A 27,238-nucleotide genomic window follows, 5' to 3' on the forward strand; every position below is an offset into this window, starting at 1 on the left:
ATCAGTGGCAGGTATATTTTGCAAAATTAAGTTAATACATTTTTAGTTCAAATAATTAGTTGATTTGCTTGCACTGTTGTGGTTTTTTGTTTTATTTTGTTTTGTTTGGTTTGGTTTTTTACGCGGGACCGTATGCAAGCATGACCCGGAAATAAATAGTCCTTTTAGCCAATTTAGCCTATCATCATTGGACATGATTAACACACTTCATACTGGCTTATTTTGGCTATTACTATTAGTGTTTTTTTTTATTCATTTATTTATAAATTTAATTTGTATTAATCAGCTTATTACCTAGCCTCTCCAGTTAACATGGTTAAAGCAAAAAATTATCAGTATCAGCCACAGCAAGCTGTTGATTATAGGTTATCAATATCAGCCCAGAAATTCCATATCATCCCTTAACTAAATAATACATCACTGAAGATTTTTCAGAAATAGCAAGAATATACACCATCATACAAACTTTGATATTGGATTTTTGCTCAGTAAAGTCTTCATTTGTCTAAATATACATGAGTCATGACACAACATATTATTGACTATTGGAGTTGTTAAACATGTTACCGCTGTCTTTCAGAGCATGCATTAGCCAATTGTAAATGCATTATAAACGCATTGTCAGATTAACATTCATAGGACACCATCAAAGGATGTCTACGATTGTGAGAAAAGATGAGTTTGCTGGAAAGGGAGCATAGACCAAGAAGCTGATTCACAAAAGTGCTTCTTCCTCCTTTTCACATGCCTTGTTACTAGGGAATCTCTTGCAAAGAAGTGACCCATTTTCACTTCAGTTTGATGAGCTGTCAGGCTTCAGAGTTGAAGAGCTAAACAGGTCTTTTGCTGTTACCCTTTCTGCTTTTCTTGTCTCTCAGCCTTAACAGAGGCATGACATCTGCATTGTTTTAATTGCAACAGTTGTGAGATGGGAATATCATGCTGTACGCTCAGTAAACAAACATCTGTCCTTGATTTAATTACCCACTTTTCATCCAGGATCGTAATCGGATAAATGTGCACTTTAATCGAGTGGTTGTGAGCGCATATGCAGTCTTGCTCAAATCAGACCAGATGCATTAATTTGATCTGTGATGTATATGAGAAGTTGCGGCTTTCGTTCAATAATGTACATCTTTAACGTGATGTTTTGATCTTTGCAATGAGGAAGAACTAAAGGCAACAGATACTAATTTCTCCCTTGGCATATTGCTCATTGATTTAAAACAGCATCAAAATTCATCCTCACCTTTCAAAGAGGGTGCTAATGGGTGGGTGAAATACCATTGTAGCGTTGCCAGATCTCGCAAGAGAAACAAGCAACATGGTCTGGAAAAACAAGCCTAAAATAAGCCACTTGCCACACCAAAATAAACTAAAATAAACAATTAATTGTTTTCGTGTGGTGGATTTATCAGCATAGAAATCCTAACAAGCAGTTAATTAACATTTTATTTACAGATCTGGAATTACTAATATTTTTTTAACTTAAATGTGCACTAGTTTTTCATAGTTTATTCATAAGGGAATGAACGGTACTTTTGAACAATTTGTTGTTAATTCACATGTTATGTAGCCAAAACTCCAGTCATATCTGTAGCCTAATATAAGCACTTCAATTAGTTTTCTTTTATCTAATGTGACTGTTTTCCCACATCATATCTTCATAGTTCATTTTCAGTGATTTCCGTTTCTCATCTGTATCTCCACAGGCTTTGGATCAGGACAGAACTTCATTACAGAAGGTCAAGAAGTCCATCAAAGCCATTTATAACTCCAGCCAAGGTGCATGCACAAATACAAATGCCCAGATTTTGTTGATTCTCCAATACATCAAGACGCAAATAAACAAGCTTATTAAATTCCCATCCTCTCACATATTTCCAAGGCAGTTTTCATGTACATGCCAAAACATTATATTTAAAGTGCTTATAGAAGAGACTGCCTGTAGTACTGTTAAAACAAATGGCTAGATTACTTGTAGAATCATCATGTTCCCAGGCTGACACCATGCCAGCTATTTTCATCCACCCCCACACACCCACCTAAGCTCTCTCACATGCACACATAGATGCAATCTGCTCCCAGGTACAAGTGTTTAATCTATTTAGCTTTCCATTTAATATTGTAGCAGTGCAGGATTAGTTTATCCATCCAGAAACCTTTTACATAAGAGTTATTGCACAGATGTTTTGTACTATAGATATCTTAAAGCAGTTTATGACTTGATACACAATCAAACACAAATTCATTAACTAGCGGCAATTAGATTTTCCAATACACATTTTTAAATATATATATCAAACATGACATGAAACAGCATTCACAAAAGTTTCATTATGTGATACATAATGCAATGCATAACATAAAAGCCCCACCCACCTAGCCATAGTCAGCAGAAAAGTAGTTTTAGACACAAATTAAATAATAAAAAAAAAAAACATTTTATAAAAGGAATAGTTTTCTTCTTAACTCTTCCATAGCATGTTATTCAGAAGGATTATTGCAGACGCATGCATATCAATTCCCATTTGTGTAAATGATTGACTGTACATCATTACTGATCAATCATAAAAGAGATTTTGTGTGGCTATTCTGTAAATGTGTAGGTAGTGGATTATGTCTTTTGCATATTTTACTGTAACTAACTGATTTGTATTTATGTGATCATGATTGCTTTTTATTGTTCAGATCATATACAAAATGAGGAGACGTACGCTCAGGCATTGGATAAGTTTGGCAGTAACTTCATCAGTCAAGATAATCCAGATATAGGCGCTGCCTTCGTAAAATTCTCTACTTTAACCAGAGAGCTCTCTACCCTCCTCAAAAATCTGGTGAGTGTTCTGTGTGTAGGTGTGGAGAATACGTCTCCAAACCAAAATGAATGGATGTCCAAGATTGAATGAAGAACTCAAAAGTGTTCATTTGGTTTAATGCTAAAAGTGAGTTGCTTGTTTCTCAGAGTGCACAGGTTAAGTCCTGACTTGAACGGTCAAAATGCATAGTTTGTTTTAGATTTTATTTACAGGGCACAACGAGGCTGAAGTCTTCACAGTGTAAAAGTCTCCTGTGATTTTATTTTCCCCCAAAACACTATATAGCAACAAAAACTACTACTGTACTGTCCTAAACAGCTGTTTGTTACTATGAACTGCAAAATATTCCATGAGATCTTTGCATGTGGTTGATTTTGAGGCAAGTTGAGCACATTTTTTATATTTTAAAATTTTTTTAAAATGTTGCAAATTTATGTAGCTAAATAATATCCCTGAAATTAACTAATTTCTTCTGAGACAAAATACTTATTTATCATTTTCAGTTTTGTTTAAGGTCATTAAATCAAAAATGTTTCAATAACTGTAAGTATAGTATTTGGGGTAAAAAGCCCCTCTGTCACAGGGGCTAAAGGTCCCTATTAAACACGTTGTTTTCCTTAAGTGGTGCAATACATTTTTTATAAAACAATGTTCAAAGTGGGCTCACATTGACTCATCCAATCATAATAGAGATTAGTTTGTTTATAGAATACTTGAGATGTAATAAAATGCCAAATGTCTTTAACAGTGATTAACAGGAAATGGTTGACTTTTTTCTGAAGTGGTTATTTTGAGTAAGCATCATCTTAATTTGTCACTCAAAAAAGCATCTTGGTGTCTCAAAATTATTTGTATTTGTTGACAAATTGTGCCCTAGAGCTATTGCCCGGTATCTACACAATATCAATCTAACCCCCTTAGGGGCCTTTTACCCCAAATGTGGGGTAAAAGACTCCCTTACCACCTTTTTTTTAAAACAGAATTTTAACTGAAACAACCTTCCATTATTAATTCATTTATTTTTCACACAAATTATGTTGCTCTGTCAATAATCAATAAAAATCCTTTTTTCTTTTCTTTTTTAGCTTGTGACCCAGAAAAAAAGCTAAATTTCCTTAAGTTTGCCTTTTAGCCCAGTTGTACCCTATGTACAAATATAAGGAGGACAGATTGTAGCTAGATTTAAGGTTTAACAGCATACAAGATCCCTTTAAAGCAAATTAGCCTCTTTGAAAGGTGTTAAAGAGCTTAAAGTGTGTGCTTAAAATATATGTGTGTGTTTCTCTGTGCATTTTTACAGGTTGTAGAGATCTGTGCGTTGGTGTTTTTAGTGGTTGCATTCAGAGAACAATTGTGAGTTGTGAAAATTGTGTATTGTGAATGCGTGAGAGTGAGATGGGCTTTTGTAATCTACCCTGCTCTATCTTCCTGGCAGATATGTGGAGATAGAGCCATTAATTTCACGTGTGGGAGTTGCAGTAGCTACAGTGTGTCTCCTTTTCACCTATCATACACATAAATACACACATTCCTAAATCACTTTGTGAATGCTGGCAAGCGCTGCAGAAGGGAAATCATATGTGTGTGAGCAGATGCTCTGTGTTCCACGACTGCACAGCTGCTCAAGGTGTGATAAAGAGAGAGAGAGAGAGAGAGAGAATGCATTTCTTTAATTTTCACCTCTGATCTCACTTGTATTTTTTATCAGCTCTCTCTCTCTCTCACCCTCTCTCTCCCCCTCTCTGTGTCTCTCACTTGTTGTCCTTTGCCTTAACAAAAAGTGCTGTGGCTGTATCATGTAGCATTGATTGTATCAGATGGTAATACCATGGTACTTTGATACATTAATCATTTTGATGGTACTGAAAAATTGCAATATTCTTTCTTTCGTGCTTTCGTTTTCTTTCATTTGTTTCTTCATTCTCTTGTTTTTTGTTGTCTTCCATTCATTCTTTTGTTCTTTTTATCTTTTGTTTGTTCTCTTTTGTTTGTTTGTTCTGTGTATCTTTTGCGGTCTATTCATTTGTTTGTTCATGCTTTTGTTTGTTTATTTGTTCGTTCGTTCCGCCTTTCTTTTGATTTTTTTGTTCAGTCTTTTTTGTCTTTCAGTTGCTTGTTCTCTTTTTTTTTCTCTTTACATCTATTCTTGTGATTCTATTTGGTTCATTCAGTCTTTCTTTTGTTTGTTTTAATGTTCTCTTCCTACCATTCATTCTCTCTTTCGTTAGTTCTATTTCATTCGTTCTATCATTCTCTATCTCTTTTTGTTTATTCATGCTTTTGTTCATTCTCTTTGGTTTGTTCTGTCTTTAGTTTATTGGTTTGTTCTCTTTCCATATTTTTGTTTGTTCGTTCAGCTTTTGCATTCATTCTCTTTCTTTTGTTTGTTTTTCGATTGTTTTCTTTCTTTCATTTGTTCTCTTCCATTTATTTGTGTGTGTGTGTGCGTGCGTATATTCTTGCTTGCCTGTCATTCTTTCCTTACAACAGCAGGATTACTATTTCGCTGAATCATTTCCTCTGGTTCCTGTGTCATCAGTATATCTTCTCCATTTCCACAACATCCTGCTGAGTGCTGCAGCCTTTCTGGATAGCTCTCTAATATAGACACATTACACATACACGCCTGGCGTTTACAGCAGGATATCTGCCTTCACACTCTGCTTGGAAAGCCATGGAACTATTGGCATTGTGCTCGATGGCTAATTGGTTTCCACCTGCAAGTTAGGCTTGAAAGACACAACATTTTCAAGTGTTTTAAGCATAAAATATATTAGTCATCGAAGATGTATAGCTTTATTACTTGGGTTAAACTGTAAGATTAATTATTTTGGTCTTCTGCTACCTCTTTTCTCTCTCTCTCTCTCTCTCTCTCTCTGTGCTCTCTCTGCTCTCTTTTATCTCTTTATCGCTCTTTCTCTCAGTCTTTCTCAGAAGAGGCACTTTGTTTTCTGGCAGCAGGGCTTTAAGACTGTTTTGGCAGAAAGCTGTGGTATTTATCACTCTAAAACAAGAGCCCTCATTTAGAGACACTGAAAAATTATGAGAAAGAGAGTAGAGAGGAAATAGACAAACACTCACTCAGTTGTGGATTGTACAGCATTTAGTTTCAGTCCTCTAATCTGACAGGACAGGAGGAGTTCCAAGTGTGCTGATATTTAGTATAACAGCACTGGGATTCTTCACTGTTTTGTCTCTCTGCTTGTCCCTTGTTTATGGCATTCCAAACAGGCTTAGAGTCTTTGCAGTTGCTCAGCGACACACTACGGTTGATCCAGCTTTTGGTACTATTTTGTTAGCGGAGAGAAATTTGAACAATTAATTTATTATGTCTCAAAAAAGGTGGTACTTGTTTATAGAAACTTTATATTAAAGCAATATCACACATTTTTCTAAATATGGGTTGTTTATTATTTAGATTCTGTCAAGCAGCTGTCTATCAATTCTTTTGCTAATATGCATGTAGAACAAGGTAACACAAACGTTCTTTTGTGCTTCACTGGCCCCAGAGACCCTAATGATTTACATGTTAAAATAGTGTTTGAGTAATTTTAAAATTAACCTCACATGTTTCCATCTAATTCTTTACTTATGGTCTTCCAAGCTTATGTAAACATTTTTGAATAATATATTTGAAGCTTTAACCCTCTTAATTTATCACTAATTAGACATGCATTTTTGTGCAAACGTGACTGGTATCCATTTTAGTGAATGCTTTTTCTGGTATGGGGTAAATTTGATGCAAGAAATAGGACATTTTGTCTCTGTTCTCATAATAATAGCAAAATATAGCACGAGGTAGAATAATAGTCTATGCATTTGTCCTTAGTCTATCATTATTCTCTTTTTCAAGGGATGCAAATTTGTCTTAAGGGCATGCAAACTTGCAGCATTCACAATATTCACAGTATTTGTCTTTTGGTTATTTGAGTCCAACCTATCTGTCCTCTTGGTTCTGAAACATTAATGATGATTTATTTAAAAGATCTGTCCAGTAGAATCAAATGACAGCACAGGTCTGCGCATACTGACAGGGTTGTGTCTCTCTCAACATGCTCTTTTTATGGATGTCTGTATTTTGTATATGTTTGCTCTTATTTCTCCTGTGCTGTGCTTATGCTTTGCCAAGTGTCATGTATCATATTAACAGTCTGTCCTCTGTCTCTCTCTGTTATGTGTTCTTGCAGCTCCAGAGCTTGAGTCATAATGTGATCTTCACACTGGACTCACTGTTAAAAGGCGACCTCAAAGGCGTGAAGGGGGTGAGAAATATTTACAAACCTTCTCATAGACGCATGCACATAGGCAGAATACAAATGGGTAGTTGACATATAAAGTCACATGCCACATAATGCCCATTAACTTTTTTTACATTCACTATCAACATTTAATAGTGTACAACATGTATAAGGGAAGTTTTTCATCATTTTAATCACATTTGCCTTCAAGTTTATTTTAAATGCATTTTAAAAGAACAAATATGCCATGTTGTCCTTATAGAAGTGTAGTTTTGCAACATCTGTGTGTACACCAGCTTTATTCCTGTAAATAGATTCATGACGTCACATTCAGTCACTAGATTAGCATACCACAGTTCTAATTTAATATGCAGTCTGAAACTGTTTGAGGCCAGTTGCGGTTATCTCTGATGTCTTACCTATCAGATGATCCGTAGTCGGTCTACCACAACAGCAGCCAATCAGAGTCTGCTAATGGATCTCTCGGATTCCTGAAATCACTGTAATGGCAATTAGTCCTGACTGTGATCAGTGCTTATCTTATTGGTTCTCTAGATATTAATCATAATAATGATGTGATAAGGGTGTCACGTATGTGTGACGTTTAATATCTGGTCCCCGCGGAGTAGGGTCGCACATTTGCGTTTCTGCAACAGCCAGTTATGTTGCATGCTGCCGGGCGATTATTGCAACGATTAATCATTAGCTTTTAACCGACTATTCAGCTTGTATCTTGACTTAAAAGGTTGTAATAAACGTGCTTACTAATTATTAAGAGGCAAAATCGTTAAAGAAAATCCTCTAAATTGCTTTAACTGAATTAAAGGGAAAAAATATATTTTTGTTAGGATTAATTCAGTAAATGAATTCACTGCAAAAACCCTGTTTTAATCAAGTGTTTTGTCTGGTTTTCCATTTAAAAATATCTAAAACTCATTAAATCAAGATACATGGGGAGCCTGGATGGCTCAGCAAGTAAAGACGCTGACTACCACATGAGTCGCAATTTCGAATCCAGGGCATGCTGAGTGATTCCAGTCAGGCTTCCTAAGCAACCAATTGGACCAGTTGTTAGGGTGGGGAGAGTCACGTTGGGTTAACCTCCTTGTGGTCGCTATAATGTGGTTCTCGCTCTTGGTGGGGCACGTGGTGAGTTGAGCGTGGATGTTGCGGAGAATAGCGTGAAGCCTCCACACACGATATGTTTCCACGGCGACGCTCACAATAAGCCACATGATAAAATGTGCGTATTGACGGTCTCAGACGCAGAGCCAACTGAGATTCATCCTCCACCTCCCAGATTGAGGTGAGTCATTACGCCACCAAGACCTAGAGCGTTTGGGGATTTGGCATTCCAAATTGGGGAGAAAAGGGGAGAAAAAAAAAAAAAAAGATAAACTTACAACAACAACAAATCAAACAAGAATTTTGTTGCAGTGTATAATGGTGCGAAGACTGCCCTCTCTCACCTTATTGTTCACATCGATCCATCTTTAACTCTCAAAAAATGAATCTCTATTTTTAATAGAGCTGCACCATATCACCGATTTTCTTCATGATAAGGTACACACTGCAACACGTATGTATTATGATTCACTACGTGGTGAGCCATCACGTTATAATCTACCTGCAGCATGCGCTCACAGGTGTCGGGCATCCCCGCGCCAGAGTGTGCTTTAGCCGGGTGCAGTCTCAATCTCTCTACCTTCACATGACTCTTAGAAACGGTGCTGACTGCACAGAGAAATGTTTTGGAGTTTAAACTTATTTACATGACCTGCTTCCTTATTTGAACTTTTAGAAAGGATGCATTAAAGATATAATGGCAGAGTGTTTCCTTTAAAGGCACTCTGACATGCAAGTTTTGCTTAAGGGAATGGCAGCTCCGGCTCCGTGGTATTTCACAATGAGAGTGCTTCTATATTTAGTTGTTTGGTATTTTTGTATAATTCCCTCATACTTCGTGATCGACATCTCCTGAAGCTGTTTGGAAATTTAGAGTGCATCTGTACTACGAGCTGTGTTTTCTTCCTGTTCTCAGTTTTCATTCACACAAACAGCAACTAAAACCTTTTCAGGCAAATAATATGTTTGTTTTCTGAAACGGACAGCCAAACTATCACAAAAGCACCACAGTAACAGTTTAAAACTTGTATACTCACTGTGAAAGCATGCTGATCGAGCGTGATTATCTGATGCACGCAGCCAAGCCTGTTTACATTAGTGCTTGTCAAGCACGCACGCATGCACACTGTCTGAGATGTCAAAGAGTGCATAGGCATACCAGACTGCTGATATTATTTGTTCATTTGTTTTTTACAGCTATACAAAACAAAATAAATAAAATAAAATAGTACAGCAGACATAACCCATTTGTTCACATTTACTATATTATATACAGTATTGTTTATGACAATATAACATTTCTTTTTAAAATACTCATCTACACTCTGCCCCCTCTACCGGCTGTGCAGTGTCACATGCCAAAATAACTCACTCCTGATGCAGATGGCCATTTCTGGGTTAAAACACTACCTCACTCTGTGTTTGTCACTGGATCTGTTGTGAACACGAGGGACCCTAGCTGCTGGCTCATTCTGTGTTTTTCCCCTTTTTTTCTTCCAGGATTTGAAAAAGCCCTTTGACAAGGCCTGGAAGGACTATGAAACTAAGTTGTAAGTTTGCTTGTGTGTGTTTGTTCAAAATATGTTAGAAGTTACCGATTACTTTGACTGTGGGCTGATGAAATTATCAGATGCATTTTATAGCAATATAATTGCACAATCAAAAAACTTGAGAGAGGATAATTTTCCCCCGCAGATGTTATACTAATGTGAAATACAACAATTTACTGCCAGTTCAGATTTAAGACAACATGAAATGGCTCAATGAACGAATTTTCCCTCGTGTTGATGTATTTCCTATTGAAATAGGAAGTTGTGGCAGAACAAATCTTGAGGTTTAAAAAATATATATTTGCTGTTTGCTGTTGCTAGCAAAAAGTACATGATGTTAAGGGGAGGGACAGACTCATTCTAGAGAGCATTTTATTGGACAAAATGATCAAGTTATGACAAGTCTGTACATTTGAAATGTGTACATCTGTTCATAATTCATTTTTTCAACTTTTAGGAGTACACTAGCATATATATGGATTCAAAGCTAATAAACATGGACTAAAAGTGACAAATTCCAATAATTTCATAAGGTCTTATATTGAATACACAAACTTGTATTGCTGTTTATGGTCACATTTCTTTTATACTCTTAGTACCAAGATTGAAAAGGAAAAGCGTGAACATGCCAAGCAGCACGGCATGATCCGAACGGAGATCACTGGGGCGGAGATTGCCGAGGAGATGGAGAAAGAGCGGCGGCTCTTCCAGCTACAGATGTGTGAGGTTTGTAGCACTGTCAGTCTGGTTAATGGCCCACTTCACCTGAAACATTCAAATACTGCATCCAGAATTATTTTTTTGTGTATATATATATATTTTTTTTGTTTTGTTTTTTGTTTTGAATGAATCACCCCCTTTATATGGCAGTAGGGGGCAGTCAGCGCAACTCCAGCTGCACAGGCAACACACCTGGTTGAACCAACAAGCAGGCAGCACAATCTTCCACATATGTGCTTTTATGCTCAAAGATATCTTGACTGAGCACAACAGAATGCAGTGATCTCTAGATGCATTAGTCAATGTTTCAAAAAACATTTATTTTGACACAGCATTATAAAAACACAGTGTTCATGGCTAGAGATGCTCAAAACTAGTGAAACATGACAACCAAAGAGAGCCCAGAGGGAAGTTGGTCAATTGTAGGGTTATGCTTAATTATATGGAAATAAAACAAAATACATTTTGACATTTAAGAAACTTTTTGTATTGTAGAAATGCTTAACTGCTTATCTGAATTAGAATGTTATATTATTTTAATTGCCATATACAAAATTATTTTAATTTGGGGTCCTTTTTTTTGTAAATATTGATATGCGATTAATTGTGATTAAATCTCCACTGCATATAATTTATTAGTTTAAAAATGTTAAATCGATTGACAGCCCTAATATATTATTCATTTTATTTTCATGATATGGACTTTTATATTGTTAGTGAAATGCCAGCAGGGTTTTTTATTGTTCTTTTTACAAAATAGAAAGTTCGTTTGGTGTGGTTTTGTGTTTGAGCTGCATCACCTTAAGCATTACAAGGTGCTGCTAATAATGACCTCTCCTGGTCAATCAGTTTTTAGAATTCTATTTACCAGCTCAGTTTAACTAAATTACATCTTTAGTCATCTTCATTTCTCCTATAACCCAAAAGCCTCTTACTTTGGCCATGTGCAACTAGAGAGAGTTTTACATTATCACTTGTCAACTGTATTTTGCAGTAGTCTCTATTAGCATTATAATCCTTCTGTCACCAGCATGAGTTTACATGTAACAGGTATCAACAGGTTTCGATAATGATATCAGTATTCCGAAACCACTGCCAATCAGAGTTCTCTAATGGGTCTATTCCAGTTATCACTGTTTTAGTACTGATTCACATCAGCAGCTGCTGTTGGGACTTCTGATATAAATCAAAACCATTACTTAATACTGCCATCGTAATACTGCAATCTGCTAATGATATCTGTTTATCTTGTATGAAAGATGTGTTCCCTTAGCACTGGAGCAGATGGCTCACATTATTCTAGAAAGGTTTGTTTAGTGCCATGACAACCATCAGTGTCTTCTGTGTTCCTTAGGAAGGATAGCTATGTGGGTAATTTTAACAAATTAATAAATAGTGTGTGTAAGTTGAAGTTATTCTAATTTGAAATGAGTTCACTTTGCATTAGAGATTTGTGGGAGGTAATGTCGTTTATGATATTGCATCCAGAGTAGGGGCTTTAGAGGGGTTAGGATATCACTTTAGGGGAGAGAATATTGGGAAAATACATCTGCAGGCTGATAATCCAGACTGAAGGCGCAGTCACATTTACCTTTTCACTGTGGCGAGTGTCACAATTCCCAGGGCGAAGAAGGCGTGGGCAAAACGTGTGTGAAACCAGAAAAAAACGAATTGTCAAGCAGTTGCTTTTTATTGTTGCACTTTAGACTCTGGAAGAGTGAAGTTACAAAGAAATCTATGCTAAAATAATATCCTTGTCTGTTGTGAATATTCAGTGTAGCTGTGTATGAATTACTGCCCACACTGAGGTCCTGGCCAAACCAAAACACTTCCTATTGGTTTAATGTGGCCATGCGTTAAGCCTTTAATTATTTTTCAAATAGAGCAGAATCATTTGGAAATTGGGTATTCATATTGAATTGACCATTTGACCATACAGTAGTTTCTATTACAATTTGAGGAACATATTCTGTTATTGTAACAGAAAATCTATGACTGTAAAGTCTCACGTAGACACAGGAATGGCGTAAAAGCACAAACAAACACTTCTCTCTCTTACTTTTGTAGTGTTTTACATCCCTTTTCAGTGTTTCCTGGTGGTTCCAAGTGGCTCTCTCTCTCTCTCTCTCTCTCTCTCTCTCTCTCTCTCTCTCGGCAGTGAATATAATTTAAGGAAAGCTAAATGAAAAGTACAGTTGAATAATTTTTTGCTGATGCTGTAAGATGGCTCATTCAGAGGAAATGTTATGGAAATGCCAGACTCATGCATTATACGAAACAAAGATATACACACTTTTTTGTTATTAAAATTTTATTCCATTCACAAAAAACAATAAACTTAACATACAATACACAATCAGATATACAAATTATATCAATTATCTATACAATCTAGAGGGTGTCAAATATAATTGATTCAAAATCTTAAATTGCATCAGACGCACCCTTGAATCTCTAGATGTAGTCTTGACTTTTTTTAGAATCTAGTCCACACTCCCTCCTCCAATACCAAGCTTAAATCTCTCTCCCATAATCTCTTGAGAGAAGTTGATGCTCCGTCCTCCAGACTCTGAATTAACAGGGAGTAATAAACTGATGCCTCATGACCTTTTCCAAAAGCAGTAATCATCACTTCTAGAATATTTGCAATTTTAGAGGGGTGTATGCTACTCCCAAAAATAGTACAGAGCAGGTGGTGCAGATTTAAGTACCTGAAGAATTAAGATCTTGGAATCGTGAAATGTTGGACAAAATTGGCAAATGATCTCAACACGCCACTCTCATATAGGTCACAGAGCATATTAACACCTCTCACAATCCAATCCGATGAGCAGAACGGGGACTCAACAATATGCAACTTTGGGTTTAGCCATATGCTCAAGGCAACATTTAAATAAATGTCTGAACTAAACACTCGTGTAACATAACGTGTGCAGATGCGAGATAACGGGGTGCGACTTAATTTCTCTGATTAGTTTAATAGAAAGACTTTGCAATAGTAATAGAGGCAAGAACATTCTGTTAAATACCAAACCAGGGATGGTCTCTCTCAGGTGGAAGAGACCAATGAGCCAAATGTTTGAGACCGAATGCATAATAATAAAACGCAATCTTGGGTAGCCCTAGCCCACATTTGTCAAACTGCCTATGTAACTTAATGAAATGTAATCTGGGATGCTTACATTCTAAATGAAGGACTTCACTATGCTATCAAATTGCTTGAAATAAGAGAGTGGGACATCTACAGGGAGAGATTGTAGTAGGTAGTTGAATTTTGGAATACAATTCATTTTAATAACATTAACCTTCCCAATCATAGATAAATGTAATGAAGCCCACCTACTCATCACTCAAATCTTTTTATTAAAGGGTCAAAATTAACTCTAACTAAATCACACAAATTTGCTGGCAATAATATGCCCAGATTTGGGCCACTGGAAGGTACCCGTCTGAAAATCTGTTACTGGGCAGTATGCTGTCAGAGCCAAAGCTTTGGATTTAGACCAATTGACTCTGTAACCTGAGAACTTAAAAAAGGAATTAATAATTCTGTGGAGGAAAGGCATAGATCTAGTGGGATCAGAGACAAATAATAATATATTATCTGTGTAAAGCAGAAGTTTATGTGGCATACCTCCCTCCATCACCCCTGGAAAATCATCCTCCTTTCTTATCGTGGCTGCTAATGGTTCCAGGGCAAGACAGAACAATAATGGGGAAAGAGGGCAACTCTGCCCGGTGAACCTATCCAGAATAAAATAATCAGAATTTAATCCATTTGTGTCTATAAAGTAACTTAATCCATCCAATAAAAGTCTTCCCGAACCTTTTCGGCATCAAGTGAAATGTCCACGATCGGAGTCTGATTATTTGCCACTGTCCACATGATATTGATGAAACACTAAATGTTATCAGAAGAGCTGCAGCCCCACATAAACCCCACCTGATCTGTATGTAAAAGAGATGCCATAACTTAATCGGTTAGCCAAAATCTTTGACAATTTTTGCGTCTAGCTGGATCAGAGAAATTGGATGGTAACTCTTACACTTGCTTGGATCTTTGTCCTTTTTAAGAATCAGACTGAGCTGGGCTTGAGTAATGGTTGGTGGAAGCTTTCCATTCTTTAGTGATTTCGTATAAGCCAGTTCTGTAGCATAAGATCTACAAAATTAAGTGGCAAAGCCATCTGGACCCGGAGCCTTGCCTGTAGGCAAAGCCTTAATTACCTCACCAAGCTCCTCCAAGGTTAACTCCGAATCAAGAGAATTGTTTTGCTCCATCGTCAGCTTACAGAGTTCTAATGGTTCCACAAAGTTTCTAATATCTCCATCAGTAGATGAAGACATGAAATTACAGAGATCAAGATAGAACTCTTTGAAAGCATTATTAATATCAATGGCTGTGGTAAATATTTTAGTGGCAGATTTCACTGAGGGAATGGTAGAAAAAGACTCTCTCTGCTTTATATATCTATACAAATCGTCCCTGCTTTGTCCCCAGGCTCAAAATATGACTGTCTTGACCTGAATAGCCAAAACTCCACCTTCCATGACAAATTTGTATTATATCTGTATTTCAACCGGGTCAATTCTCTGAGGCCGTCAGACGACATTCGGCACTTTTAATATTCCCTTCCAACTACACAAGCTCTTGTGCATTGGATTTTTTTATGAATGAAGCAAACTGTATTATCCGACTCCTAAGAACAGCCTTAAGTGCCTCCCATGCCACGCCCACAGAGGATGCTGAGGACCAGTTGGTCTCCATATAAACATTGATTTCAGGCTTTGACATTTGTTGGAAATCAAGATTTTGCAAAAGTGATGCATTAAAGCGCCAACTATATGATTTATTTTTCTTTATATGTGGCAACATCTCTAAACTCTCCAGGGAGTGATCTGAGACTAAGATGTTTCCAATTGAGCAATCAATAACAGATGAAATGAGGGGATATATATATATATATATATATATATATATATATATATATATATATATATATATATATGTATATATATATATATATATATATATATATATATATAAAAACTGTTCTAGAATAAATCTTATGGACTGATGAAAAAAATTATAGTCCCTACCAGATGGGTTCAAAAGTCTCATAATATCTGTAAGACCAAGATTTTTACACATCCTGTGAAGCACCAATGTTGCTCTAGGTGTCTTACACTTATGCTTTTGCTTCACTATGATCAAGGACTGAGTCCATCAAAAGATTAAAGTCTCCTCCCAATATTATAACACGAGGGGTGCCAGCAGCTTGCAACATCCCTTCAAGATCCGTAAAAAAGCCCTGATCATCAGCGTTAGTTGCGTAAATATTAGCCAAATTCAACATTTTCCCCTGAATTTCTGTTAAAACAATAATGACTCTTCCTAATTGATTTTTAATCTCTTTGAGACATTTGAATTGTGGATGTTTATTTATCAATATAATGACACCCCTGCTCTTACTTGAACCAGCACTAAAGAAAACATGTCCACCCCATATCTTCTCAGCTTCCTGCGGGGAAAGGTGCATTTCTTGAAGAAACACTGTTTCATAATTCTTACGCTTAAGAAAATAAATAACCTTCCTTCTTTTTATGGGTGCCCCAATTAGAAAACATAGATTGTGTGTCAAAAACAAGATTATAGAGACCACATTCCCCATTAGTGCAACAATCAAACACCAAACTTCCCTCAGAACCAAACAAACTGAAAAAAGAAAAACATGCACATTAACCCCATGCACGACAATGCCAATCACCGTCCATCTCTCTCTAAACTCAAAGAGTCCATGTATGCCTACGAGAGCCCCCGTGACAACTTTGCCATCGGATTGCTCAAGTCCGGTGCTTCTGTTATTCCACAAAACAAACTCCAGCCGCTAGGCGGAACAGCACAAAAAGAAACAAAGCAAGAGTGTATTGAGTGAGTCTATTTCACTCACAAAAGAAACACACCATGACAGTCCATTGATTTTATGACAGACATCGCTTGTAGGCATGTAGATATTTTGCGACCATACCCAGTATACATTCTCAGTCTGTCCAGGAACCCCAGTGCAAAAGCGATCCACCATCAATGCAAAAGCTTCTTGAAGGAATGTTATTCCACAAAACATACTCCTGCCGCTAGGCAGAACCAACACAAAAAGAAACAAAAATAGTGCTCCGCTTCCTCAGACAGCCAAGAGTAAATACAATGAGTCTATCCACTTCCACGAGAAACACCAAATGGTTTACTTCCCCATTGTTTCTTTGAAAGACAAGGCTTGCTTGGGACATGTAAATACTTTGCAGCCATCCTTTATTATCTATTCTCAGCTTGAACATCAGAGCAAAAGCGATCTTCCGTTGATGTAAGAGTTTCTTGCATTCCTTGAATCAATCACATTTCTCTCTTGTGGAATTCGAAAGTCCGGGATTAAGGAAACAAGGAAATGTTGTGGTTCCAAGAAAGTTTTAATTTGCACCTCACTTCGCGCAACACAAGATCTTTATTTGGATGTTCTCAGAAATTTGGCCAGAATTGATTGGGGCCTGTCTCCCTCAGCGGATCTGCGAGCTGGGACTCTGTGAGATCGCTCCATTTCCAGCTTATGTCGTGTTATGACGAACAGACTTGGGAAAAGCTTGTCTAGGAATTTCATCTTATCTCAGCCTTCCTCATGCTCAGGAATTCCAACAATTCTTACATTATTTCACCTACTTCAGTTCTCCAAATCTTCAGCATTAGCTGCTGAAGCTAATTATCTCTACGATGACTCCAGGTAATCTATCCATTTCTCGACATCCAACACTCTTGTAACCAACTCGGAGAATTTTGTTTCCATCGCCATAATCAATCAACGTATTACAGCAAGATCTTCTATGTCGGCAACAACTTTCGTCAGCATCACAAACATGTTGGACAGTTGACGCTGGATTTCTCCTGCTGCGCCATCCAAACAGTGTCCCTGGCCCATCAGAGGTTTCAGCTTGAGCACGTTAGTGTCGTCTTATATCTCAATAGCCCGAGGATTTTAACTTCTTTGCCATGTTGACTTCAAAGAACATATATGTAGCAGGATGTATTGAATCTCAACGGATTATGACAAAAATAATTAAAAACTAGCAAAGTGGGCAGAGCTCACCGTTTACACATCTGCTCCTCGCACGGCATCACGTGTCTCCCCAAGATAAACACACTTAAACTTCATTAGAAAACTATACATATTTATGTAACAATCTGTGGCAGAATGATTATGTGCAAATACATATGCACACTCTGAAATAAGCTGGATGTGTGTCATTTGACCAAAAGATACAGTCAAGCAAACTTGGAGCCAAACAGGATGGATTATTTCTGTCCAAAAATGGTTTGCTGCGAGGATGTTGCAAGATGTTCTGAATTGTTCCACTTTTAGCTAACCAGGATAAAAAAAAGATGTTGTATTGATTTGCTTTGTGTTAGTAGATTTGTCATAAAATGTTATTTTCATATTTTTAGGAAGAGCAGTAAAAGGCATAATTTTTGTAATCATAATCACATTATCATAAGGTTCTATTCATTTATATTACTTAATGTATTAGGTACTGTATCATGAACATACAGTGATTTTTTTTTTAATCATTTTTTGTATCTTAGTTAATGTTAATTTATCAAAATGCTACTGTTATTTTTAGTTCATAATGCATTAACTATTGTCAACATACATGTACAACAATATGAAGTATTGTTTGTTAGTCCATGTTACAGTAACCATTTTGTTAATGTTATCAAGTACAACTGTGTTACCAGATTTGTCTTTTATATTAGAATATTTAACTATTATTCCTTAAAGTTTAACAAGATGTTCTCATAAGAATGGAGTTGTCACTATGAACCGATTTCAGAACACATAAATTTATAGCTGTTTGATTTTTGACTGTTTGTTATTTGCTGTCTGTTTTACAGTACCTGATCAAAGTAAATGAGATAAAGACTAAAAAAGGAGTTGACCTCCTTCAAAACCTGATCAAGTATTACCACGCACAGTGCAAGTAAGTAAAATGTTTGCTTATAGATGTGTTATAAATAGAAGTTTGTATTAAGTATATGCATATTAAGCATCTGCATGTTGTTTATGTATTCAAAATAAATGGACTAATGTTTGACAAGCCTATGCCTGCATGAAACACATCCATTAAGGTAATTTTAAAACAGTCTTTTTAGTTTGTAGAACTGTCACAAATAATCTGTATTTGATGTGACAGGAAAGCATTAACTGTCAAAACTGAAAGTGTTATTGATCTATATAGCCTTACAAGTGTCACTGGCCTCAAGGCCTGAAAAAGTGGTGAGCTGAGAAAAAGAACTGAAAGTGTAGCACTCTCCTTTTCTCTCAGTGTCTAAAGGTTAAGGATATTCTGAGCTAGTGTTGTCTTTAACCTGTAGATGTATCAGCAGAAACACGTCTGATTGATTTCTGCAAGCTTACTTTGTACTTCAAGGCTTGGATATTCCATCATTATACATACTTTGCAAAGCTCTCTCTCCCTAATGTACTTTATGCTTTGCTAAGGTCACTCAAATGCAGAATAATGTTTTAACATCAGACATCAGATTGGTCCTGATGTGTTGCCTCAATATCTGTAGCACGTGATAGTGTTGGCAAGATATTTTATTATTAATCTGTGTTAGTATTTAAAACTGGCCATTCCCACCACAAGTTTTACTTGTTAATTTAAAGCTTTGAATGCCTCAGAGAGCTAGTTTTGCTTATTAGAGACAAGTACCAGAGCACTTTTGAAATAAATTGAGTTTGAGCTAATTAATTCATGTTCATAAGTTTTTTTCTGATGTCAAGTCTGTCTGTTTTCTATCATTTTAATGGAAGAAATGCATGACCTCTGTTGAGAGCTGTTTGAAAATGTTGTTTCTGTGTTGTTTTTGTTAGCTTTTTCCAAGACGGCATAAAAACGGCAGATAAACTCAAGCAATACATTGAGAAGTTAGCAGCTGATCTTTACAATGTATGTATCACACGCACTTCAACCTAAAAGTATTGTATTTGAAAACCCTTTTCACATCTAAGTGAACATGAAGGCTGTTGTATGGTACTCTATTTTCCTTTGCTGCAGTATAATTTATGTGTAACAAGTTCCTTTTCTTTGGGTGTGGTTTAGATAAAACAAACACAAGATGAAGAGAAGAAGCAGCTCACAGCTCTAAGGGATCTTATTAAATCTTCTCTACAGTTGGACCAAAAAGAGGTAGGCAGACAGTTTGGTGTGCCACAAAGCTCTGTTTTAGGACCAATGTACTTACTGGATGATCTGCCCAAACTAGTTTGTAATGACTTATTTGGGGTTATAATATTTTTCCAAAGATGATTCTATTTATATCTGCATGTTGGAGTGAATATATTCAGTACTTAAAATGTGTTCCACTTGGATGAATGTCACAAAAACATGCCTGGATCTCATTCATTTAATAAAATGTTATTTTAACAAAGTAATATTTCTTATTTGTTTATTTTGATTTTGGGGTAAATTATGACCTGGACATGTTCTTGACAGGTTTATTTACATATTAAGGATGCACCGATCCTATACCTGGATCTGTATTGGCTCCTATACTGTTCTTTTTAGGCAGATTGATTGTTTGTCCGACGAGACAGATCCAGATACAATACTGTGTGTAAGTCATGGTCATTACTGTCAAGCTGCAAAAATGACAAGAAGGAACCATAAAAGCACAATTAGTTGGTTTTCACACTGGGCATATTTGCTGCAGTCCGAATCCGAGTACGGTTGTTCCCAGCATCCCTGGTTTTGTTTTTCTGGTTTCAGACTCTCATACGATTCAGTCGAACCCCTGTTCTTTTCCGTCATCAACTTTTGACATTACAAACATGCACATGATGGAAGGCACAATGCACGTTGCTATATTTGTGTGTTTTCTAATAATTTGGTGTCATCATGCACACCAGAGTAAATGAAGCTTGCGACTTTGTCGCATGCCGTAATTCAGCAGTTGTACATGTCCAAGAGAAGGTGACTATATCAGATGCTCACACACAATCTTTTTGAGGGCACACTCACTCAGGCATGTATACAAAAGGCACCTCATCTCTTTTGTGTTCCACAACGTTCCCCTGTCATTCATGGTACACGTGTGTTTGATTTTGGCAACTGATGATATCACTTCCCAGTCCTCAAAGCAGCTTTCACATTACCTACTTTTCATGTGAACCGTGCCCCATTCGGACTAAACTGACAGTGTGAAAGCCGCCTTTAAGTAATCCTTATGACTTGTACACTATTTTCCAGATACATATACAATGCATAAAAATGTGCAAAGAGAACCGGCTTGTGTAGAAACCCTCCCTAATGCTCAACCTGTACTGGGCAAAGTGTGAGAGGGAGTGCCCAGTGCTGTACCATGCTGGTAGCCAGTATGAAGTAGGGGTTGCTGGTAACCAGTGTTGTGCCCCACCGGTTGCTCAGAGAAAAGTTGCTGGCTTTATGACCATTTAATTTGGATAATTAATAAACAAATAAATAGCCATATTAAAGTTATTGGATAAATTAATGTATATTTTACTGAGTATATTTATTTACAATAATGCTCTGGTAACTCTGGTTCAGTTAACCCTGGTTAGTGTTAATGCACTAAATGGGTTCAGTTAAATGGTTCAGCAGTACCACCACACACACAGTAAATGCAATCCCTTCTAGTTCTATGATATGCAATTCACACCCTCTCCCATGTCTCTCTCACTCGCTGCCTGTGTGGATTGAAGTCTAGAAGAGTAAGTGTGCTGCATGCAGTGTGTTTGCAATGGAGATCATTGTGTGTGTGCTAGTAAATAAGTGGATATCAGATAAAGCTGATGTTTTTAAAAGGTTGCAAATAGATTCAAAACAAAAACTTTATGTGCTTCTATATTGAATTTAGAGATTTTGCATGAATATCCAGGGCTCCACAGTATGTGTTTTTACTTCCCAGCAAGCGCTTTCACTGGTCCAGTATCAAAATATGATGAAATATTTTGTATTTAATATAGATTGATATACTGTTATAGTGGATTAAACCGTATCCGTTTCGAGTTGTGCTTATGTTTTTAAGAGTGTGTGTGTGTGTGTGTGTGTGTGTGTGTGTGTGTGTGTGTGTGTGTGTGTGTGTGTGTGTGTGTGTGTGTGTGTGTGTGTGTGAGTGAGCAGGACTCTCAGAGCAAACAGGGTGGCTACAGTATGCACCAACTACAGGGAAACAAAGAGTTTGGCAGTGAGAAGAAAGGATATCTGATGAAGAAGAGTGATGGGCAAGAGCATTTACATCCACACACTCTCTCACAATAACAATATTAATGCTAATAGGTCTAATAATTTAATCGGCAATTGGGAAAGTGCAGGGAGTAGATCCCATTTAGAGATGAGCAGGAAAAGTTGACTCGAATGGTGATCCACATTGCACATTAAAGTTATTTTTAAATTTTTTACAGCAGGCAAAGTTGTGTACTTTTGTGTATCTGTATACAAAAAAATATATATAATAATTGTTGGAATAAATAAAACGGGCTATTAATACTGAGAAAATTAACTAGTATTTATGCATGACTCTTTTAATAATAAAAACAACAATAGTAATAATCATTATTATAGCGGCAACACAAACATTTTGTCATTACATTGAGAGCCGTAGCCCTTGACTTTGAATTGTTGACTGGATTTGGCCCTTGGTGAAAACTAATTGGGGAAACCTGGTGTAATTGTTGTGTTGTAGATTGAGGAAGGTGTGGCAGAGGAGGAAGTGCTCAGTTAAAGGAGGAATTCTTACCATCTCTCATGCCACTGTGAGTAGAACCACATGTACACTTTCTTACACAGGCTCTATTCAGTTTGAATCCATTTCTTCCTGAAATCAGCCTTATAAAACAGAGGTTTGACATATCAGTAAAAAAATGTCATGCGTTTTCTGAACTTTGGTCTTTGAAAAGGGATTTGAATGTAGTTAATCATGCACTTCTTGTCTCTTGTGTTCTTTCAGTCAAACAGACAGCCTGTCAAACTCAACCTGCTAACATGTCAGGTCAAGCCCAGCACTGAGGACAGGAAATGTTTTGACCTCATCTCCCGTACGTCATCAGACACCCACAGGGAGAGCTTCTTGTGGCAGACCACATGAGTGATTTAGTAGCTTAGTGTATTGTGTTTGTTTACCAAACTGATTCTTGGAAGAAAAATGTCAAATGAATTCTTTAATAGTTGTATAATAACAGTACATTTGAATTATGACTTAATTACTGTCCTCTGGTGTTTAATTGGTGTGAATCATTTCATGTTTATCTAGATAGCTCATATTTGACTTATCGTCTGTTTCAGATAATCGCACATATCACTTCCAGGCCGAAGATGAGCAGGAATTTATGATGTAAGGAATTGTTTTAATACATTTTTTACAGTTTGGCTATATCTTATCACAAGATGAGCTTTTTACATTTCTAAATACACAAACATTGTAATTCTCTGCAAACGTTATCTATAAGATATGTTTTATATGCTGTTTATGGGATTTCCTCACTGTAATTTAACAATTATGAACAATTATAGTAATCTTCCTGGAGCTGTTAAAGGTTTTTTTTGAGACCAAAGTACCACTTTTCTTTTTTATGCCTTGATTCCAATACTTTTATTGCAAATTAGAGTCCTGAAAATAGTTGTAGTGAAGTAATCGCAGATTGGCATAACCACAATGGACATTTTAACTCTCATTTAAGCCATTTAATATGATTGGTTCTGTGCGCCTCTGTGGGGAGAAGTTTGTGAAGTGGCGTTTGCTTGTCTTAAGTTGCCTCTTTCTCATTGATGTCATTGAGACCACAGTGACATTTCCCAGAGTCCTTTAGACGCAAACACACTCCCACAAAAACCAAAAGATCTAGCTATTTTTTTTTTTTTACATGTTTTGAACTATGCCAGCATTGCTTCATACCCACACTACTAGTAGTAACACACACACAAGTGTTTCCTGAACTGCTATTGTGATGACTGTATATTAAACTTTACCTGAGCTGAAAGCTTGCAGTCTGAGTTGTATGTGATAAATAATTCACATCTTTCAAGTTATCTGTATAAATCTGTCGAATCGTACACTGAACAATCTTGTTGAATTGATTATAGTGGTTACCGAATGATCTGACTCACATTCGTAACCGCAAGTCTTTGCTTTCAGTTATAGAATAGAATAGAATCCTTTATTTTGGTCACACATTATACACACAGTTTCTTGCATATATACAGTGAAATTTATTAGTTTTCACATATCCCAGCTAAGCTGGGGTCAGAGTGCAGGGTCAGCCATGATACATGGCCCCTGGAGCAGATAGGGTTAAGGGCCTTGCTCAAGGGCCCTGCTCAAGGGCCCAACAGTGGCATCTTGGTGGTGCTGGGGCTTGAACCCCCAACCTTCTGGTCAGTAACCCTGAGCCTCAACCACTGAGCCACCACTGCCCTGTCTGATAGATAGATAGATAGATAGATAGATAGATAGATTGAAAAGGATGGATGGAATTGATGTCAGAAGTTTACATACACTTATGTTGAAATCATAAAAACTCATTGTTTAACCATCCACACATTTCATATTCGCAAACTATAGTTTTGGCAAGTCGTTTAGGACATCTACTTTGTGCCTGACTCACATAATTTTTCCAACAATTATTTACAGAAGAGATTGTTTCAAAAAATAATGTCACGCCTTTAGACAATTAGCCAATTAGCTTTCTGATTGGAGGAGTACTGAATTGGACTGAACTGAATTGCTTGACATCATGGGAAAATCAAAAGAAATCAGCCAAGACCTCAGAAACAAAATTGTGGACATCCACATTCATGCTTGGGATCAATTTCCAAATGCCTGAAGGTACCACGTTCATCTGTGCAAACAGTTGTACGCAGGTATAAACACCATGGGACTACGCAGCCATCATACCACTCAGGAAGGAGACACATTCTGCCTCCTAGAGCTGAACGTAATTTGGTGTGAAAAGTGCAAATCAATCTCAGAACAACAGCAAAGGAATTTGTGAAGATGCTGGAGGAAACAGGTGGACAAGTATCTATATCCACAGTAAAATGAGTCCTATATTGACATAACCTGAAATTCTGCTCACCAAGGAAGAATCCACTGCTCCAATACTGCCATAAAAAATCCAGACTACAGTTTGCAAGTTCACATGGGGATAAAGATTGCACATTTTGGAAATTTCCTCTGGTCTGATGAAACAAAAATGTAACCGTTTGGCCATAATGTCCATCGTCATGTTTGGAGGAAAAAGGGTGAGGCTTGCAAGCCAGAGATCACCATCCCAACCGTGAAGCATGGGGTGGCATCATCATGTTGTTGGGGGTGCTTTGCTGCAGGAGGGACTGGTGCACTTCACAAACTAGATGGTATCATAAGGAAGGAAACTTATTTGGATATTTTGAAGCAACATCTCAAGACTTCAGCCAGGAATTCAAAGCTTGTCACAAATAGGTCTTCCAAATGGACAATGACCCCAAACACACCTCCAAAGTTGTGGCAAAATGGCTTAAGGACAACAAAGTCAAGGTATTTGAGTGGCCATCAAAAAGCCCTGACATCAATCTGATCGACAATTTGTGGGCAGATCAGGCCTACAAACCTGCCTCAGTTACACCAGTTCTGTCTGGAGGAATGGGCCAAAATTCCAGCAACTTATTATGAGAAGCTTGTGGAAGGATACCCAAAACGTTTAACACAATTTAAACAATTTAAAGGCAATGCTACTAAATACTAAATTTGTGACCCACTGGGAATGTGATGAAATAAATAATTCTCTCTACTATTATTCTGAAATTTCACATTCTTAAAATAAAGTAGTGATCCTAACTGACCTAAGACAGGGAAGGTTTTCTATGATTAAATGTCAAGAATTGTGGAAAAACAGAGTTAAAATAAACAAATAAAAGGTGTTAAAGGTGTATGTAAACTTCTGACTTCAACTGTAGATAGATCGATAGATAGATGTGTGGTACTCATTGATATGCTGCGTAATTTAGTGATATCACATCAGTAGGAAAGCTCATATAAAAACATATGCCTTTTTGAAGGATCTCGTCGAGACAGGCTTCAGACTTAACAATTTTTAACGTTAAGAAAGTAAAATATCTTGCCTCAATTTCCTCTGTTGGCATGCATGATTGTAAATAATCTAAAAAAGAATCAGCGCTCTGACTAGCAGAGTACTCTTAGATCATAGAGAACAATTTTCACTCCCAACAGGGAAACAGCCTTAGCAGAGCAATGTCAGTGAATTTCATCATAGTTTTTAGCTGCAGTAATTATAAATTATTCTCATTAGTGAGTACATCTCATAGACTGTTTTCATACGAAGTTTATATTTTCTGTACCCCAACCATGCCCCTAAACCTAACACCTTACACAAACCTGTTAATATCAGTAGATTTAAAGAATTTCATGATTTGGCTGATTTATGAATGAGGAGGACCACTTTAATTGTTTTTACTAGTGCGATTTATACTGTATATATGTTTCACTGTACAAACCAACACATTACAGTGAGCTCCCTGTTGTACTTTGAGGATGAGGACTTCCTTACTGGGCCATTTAACTACCATTTTAAAGAGCTCTTAAAAGCACAGAGGCTGATCCAAAAGAGTTCCCAACACCCCTTTCCACATCAACCCTTTAGACCCTTTACTCAACTTTGACCCTTTGACTTTTTTTTTTTACATTTGAATGTTTTTGAGCCAGTCGTCAGCCCCATCATCCAGCTAACAAGGGGCCATTGCATGCCTTTGAGCATGGTATATTGCTCTGCCTTACCAATAAATTTGAAATAAATGCCATGGGAGTAAGAGAGGGTCTAATAGAAGGACTCAGTCGGTAGTTTAGGATTTAGTAGTTTTATCACTGGTTTTTCAGTATCTTTCAACATGAGCATTGAGTTTATTTCCTGTCAAGTTATACATACTTCAGCTGTTTTTATGCATTGGAGCTGAGGGTGGGACAGTCATTTCATTGTATTCATTGTAAAAAACAAAAAAAATATTCAATAATTTAAAATTAAAATAATAACAATAGACAGTTTCAGACTCAAATATATTTATGTCATGGTACTCTTCAGTTAATTTGTGTTTGTGTTGCTTCATAAAACTGTTAACAAAAAAGGTGGAAAACATGGTTTATGAATGTTTTTCTCTCTCTGCAGATGGATCTCAGTGTTAACTAACAGTAAGGAGGAAGCACTTAACATGGCATTCAGAGGAGAGCAGAGTGGAGGAGATGACGGACTGGAATATCTCACCAAGGCCATCATAGACGATGTGTTGGGGATGTCCGGCAATGAAGTGTGCTGTGACTGTGGGGCTCCAGGTCTGTCTGTCTGTCCGTCTGTCTAAGTTGTCATTTTTATTTGTATAGTTCTTTTCACAACACACATTGTTTAAAATCCGCTTTGCAGAATATCATGCTTTTAAGGGATAGTTCACCCCCCCCAAAAAATGATCGCATTATTTACTCACCCTCATGATATCCTAGGTGTGTATGTCTTTCTTCACCAGAACACATTTGAAGAAAAACTTAAAAGCTGTGATTTTTGGACCTTCAAAAGAGAAATCACCATTCACTTGCATTTTAAGGACCTACTGAGCTGAGTCTTTCTCTTGTCTAGTACTCTGTCTCTCTGCCCCCTGTCTCTCATCACTCATCTTTTCCTTCTTCCTTTCACTCTTCTCCATGCTTCACTCATTTTTAGCCAACAATCTGTTTCTT

General features: G+C 37.0%; 1 protein-coding gene across 1 annotated transcript in view; it reads left to right on the forward strand.

Moving 5' to 3' along the window:
• The window catches only part of LOC127634865 (arf-GAP with SH3 domain, ANK repeat and PH domain-containing protein 1-like), a 99,446-nt gene that overhangs the window by 48,265 nt on the left and 23,943 nt on the right, over nt 1-27,238 (forward strand). Inside the window, exons 4-16 of the mRNA XM_052114589.1 lie at nt 1,713-1,785; nt 2,692-2,837; nt 7,007-7,081; nt 9,683-9,732; nt 10,329-10,458; nt 18,392-18,477; nt 19,374-19,449; nt 19,603-19,689; nt 21,643-21,743; nt 22,205-22,274; nt 22,469-22,556; nt 22,804-22,852; nt 26,676-26,839. Of these exons, the coding sequence (XP_051970549.1) occupies nt 1,713-1,785; nt 2,692-2,837; nt 7,007-7,081; nt 9,683-9,732; nt 10,329-10,458; nt 18,392-18,477; nt 19,374-19,449; nt 19,603-19,689; nt 21,643-21,743; nt 22,205-22,274; nt 22,469-22,556; nt 22,804-22,852; nt 26,676-26,839 (1,195 nt within the window). The remainder of the gene's footprint in view (nt 1-1,712; nt 1,786-2,691; nt 2,838-7,006; nt 7,082-9,682; nt 9,733-10,328; nt 10,459-18,391; nt 18,478-19,373; nt 19,450-19,602; nt 19,690-21,642; nt 21,744-22,204; nt 22,275-22,468; nt 22,557-22,803; nt 22,853-26,675; nt 26,840-27,238) is intronic.

This window comes from Xyrauchen texanus, chromosome 42 (genome assembly GCF_025860055.1).
Source record: "Xyrauchen texanus isolate HMW12.3.18 chromosome 42, RBS_HiC_50CHRs, whole genome shotgun sequence".
Taxonomy (NCBI): Eukaryota; Metazoa; Chordata; class Actinopteri; order Cypriniformes; family Catostomidae; genus Xyrauchen; species Xyrauchen texanus.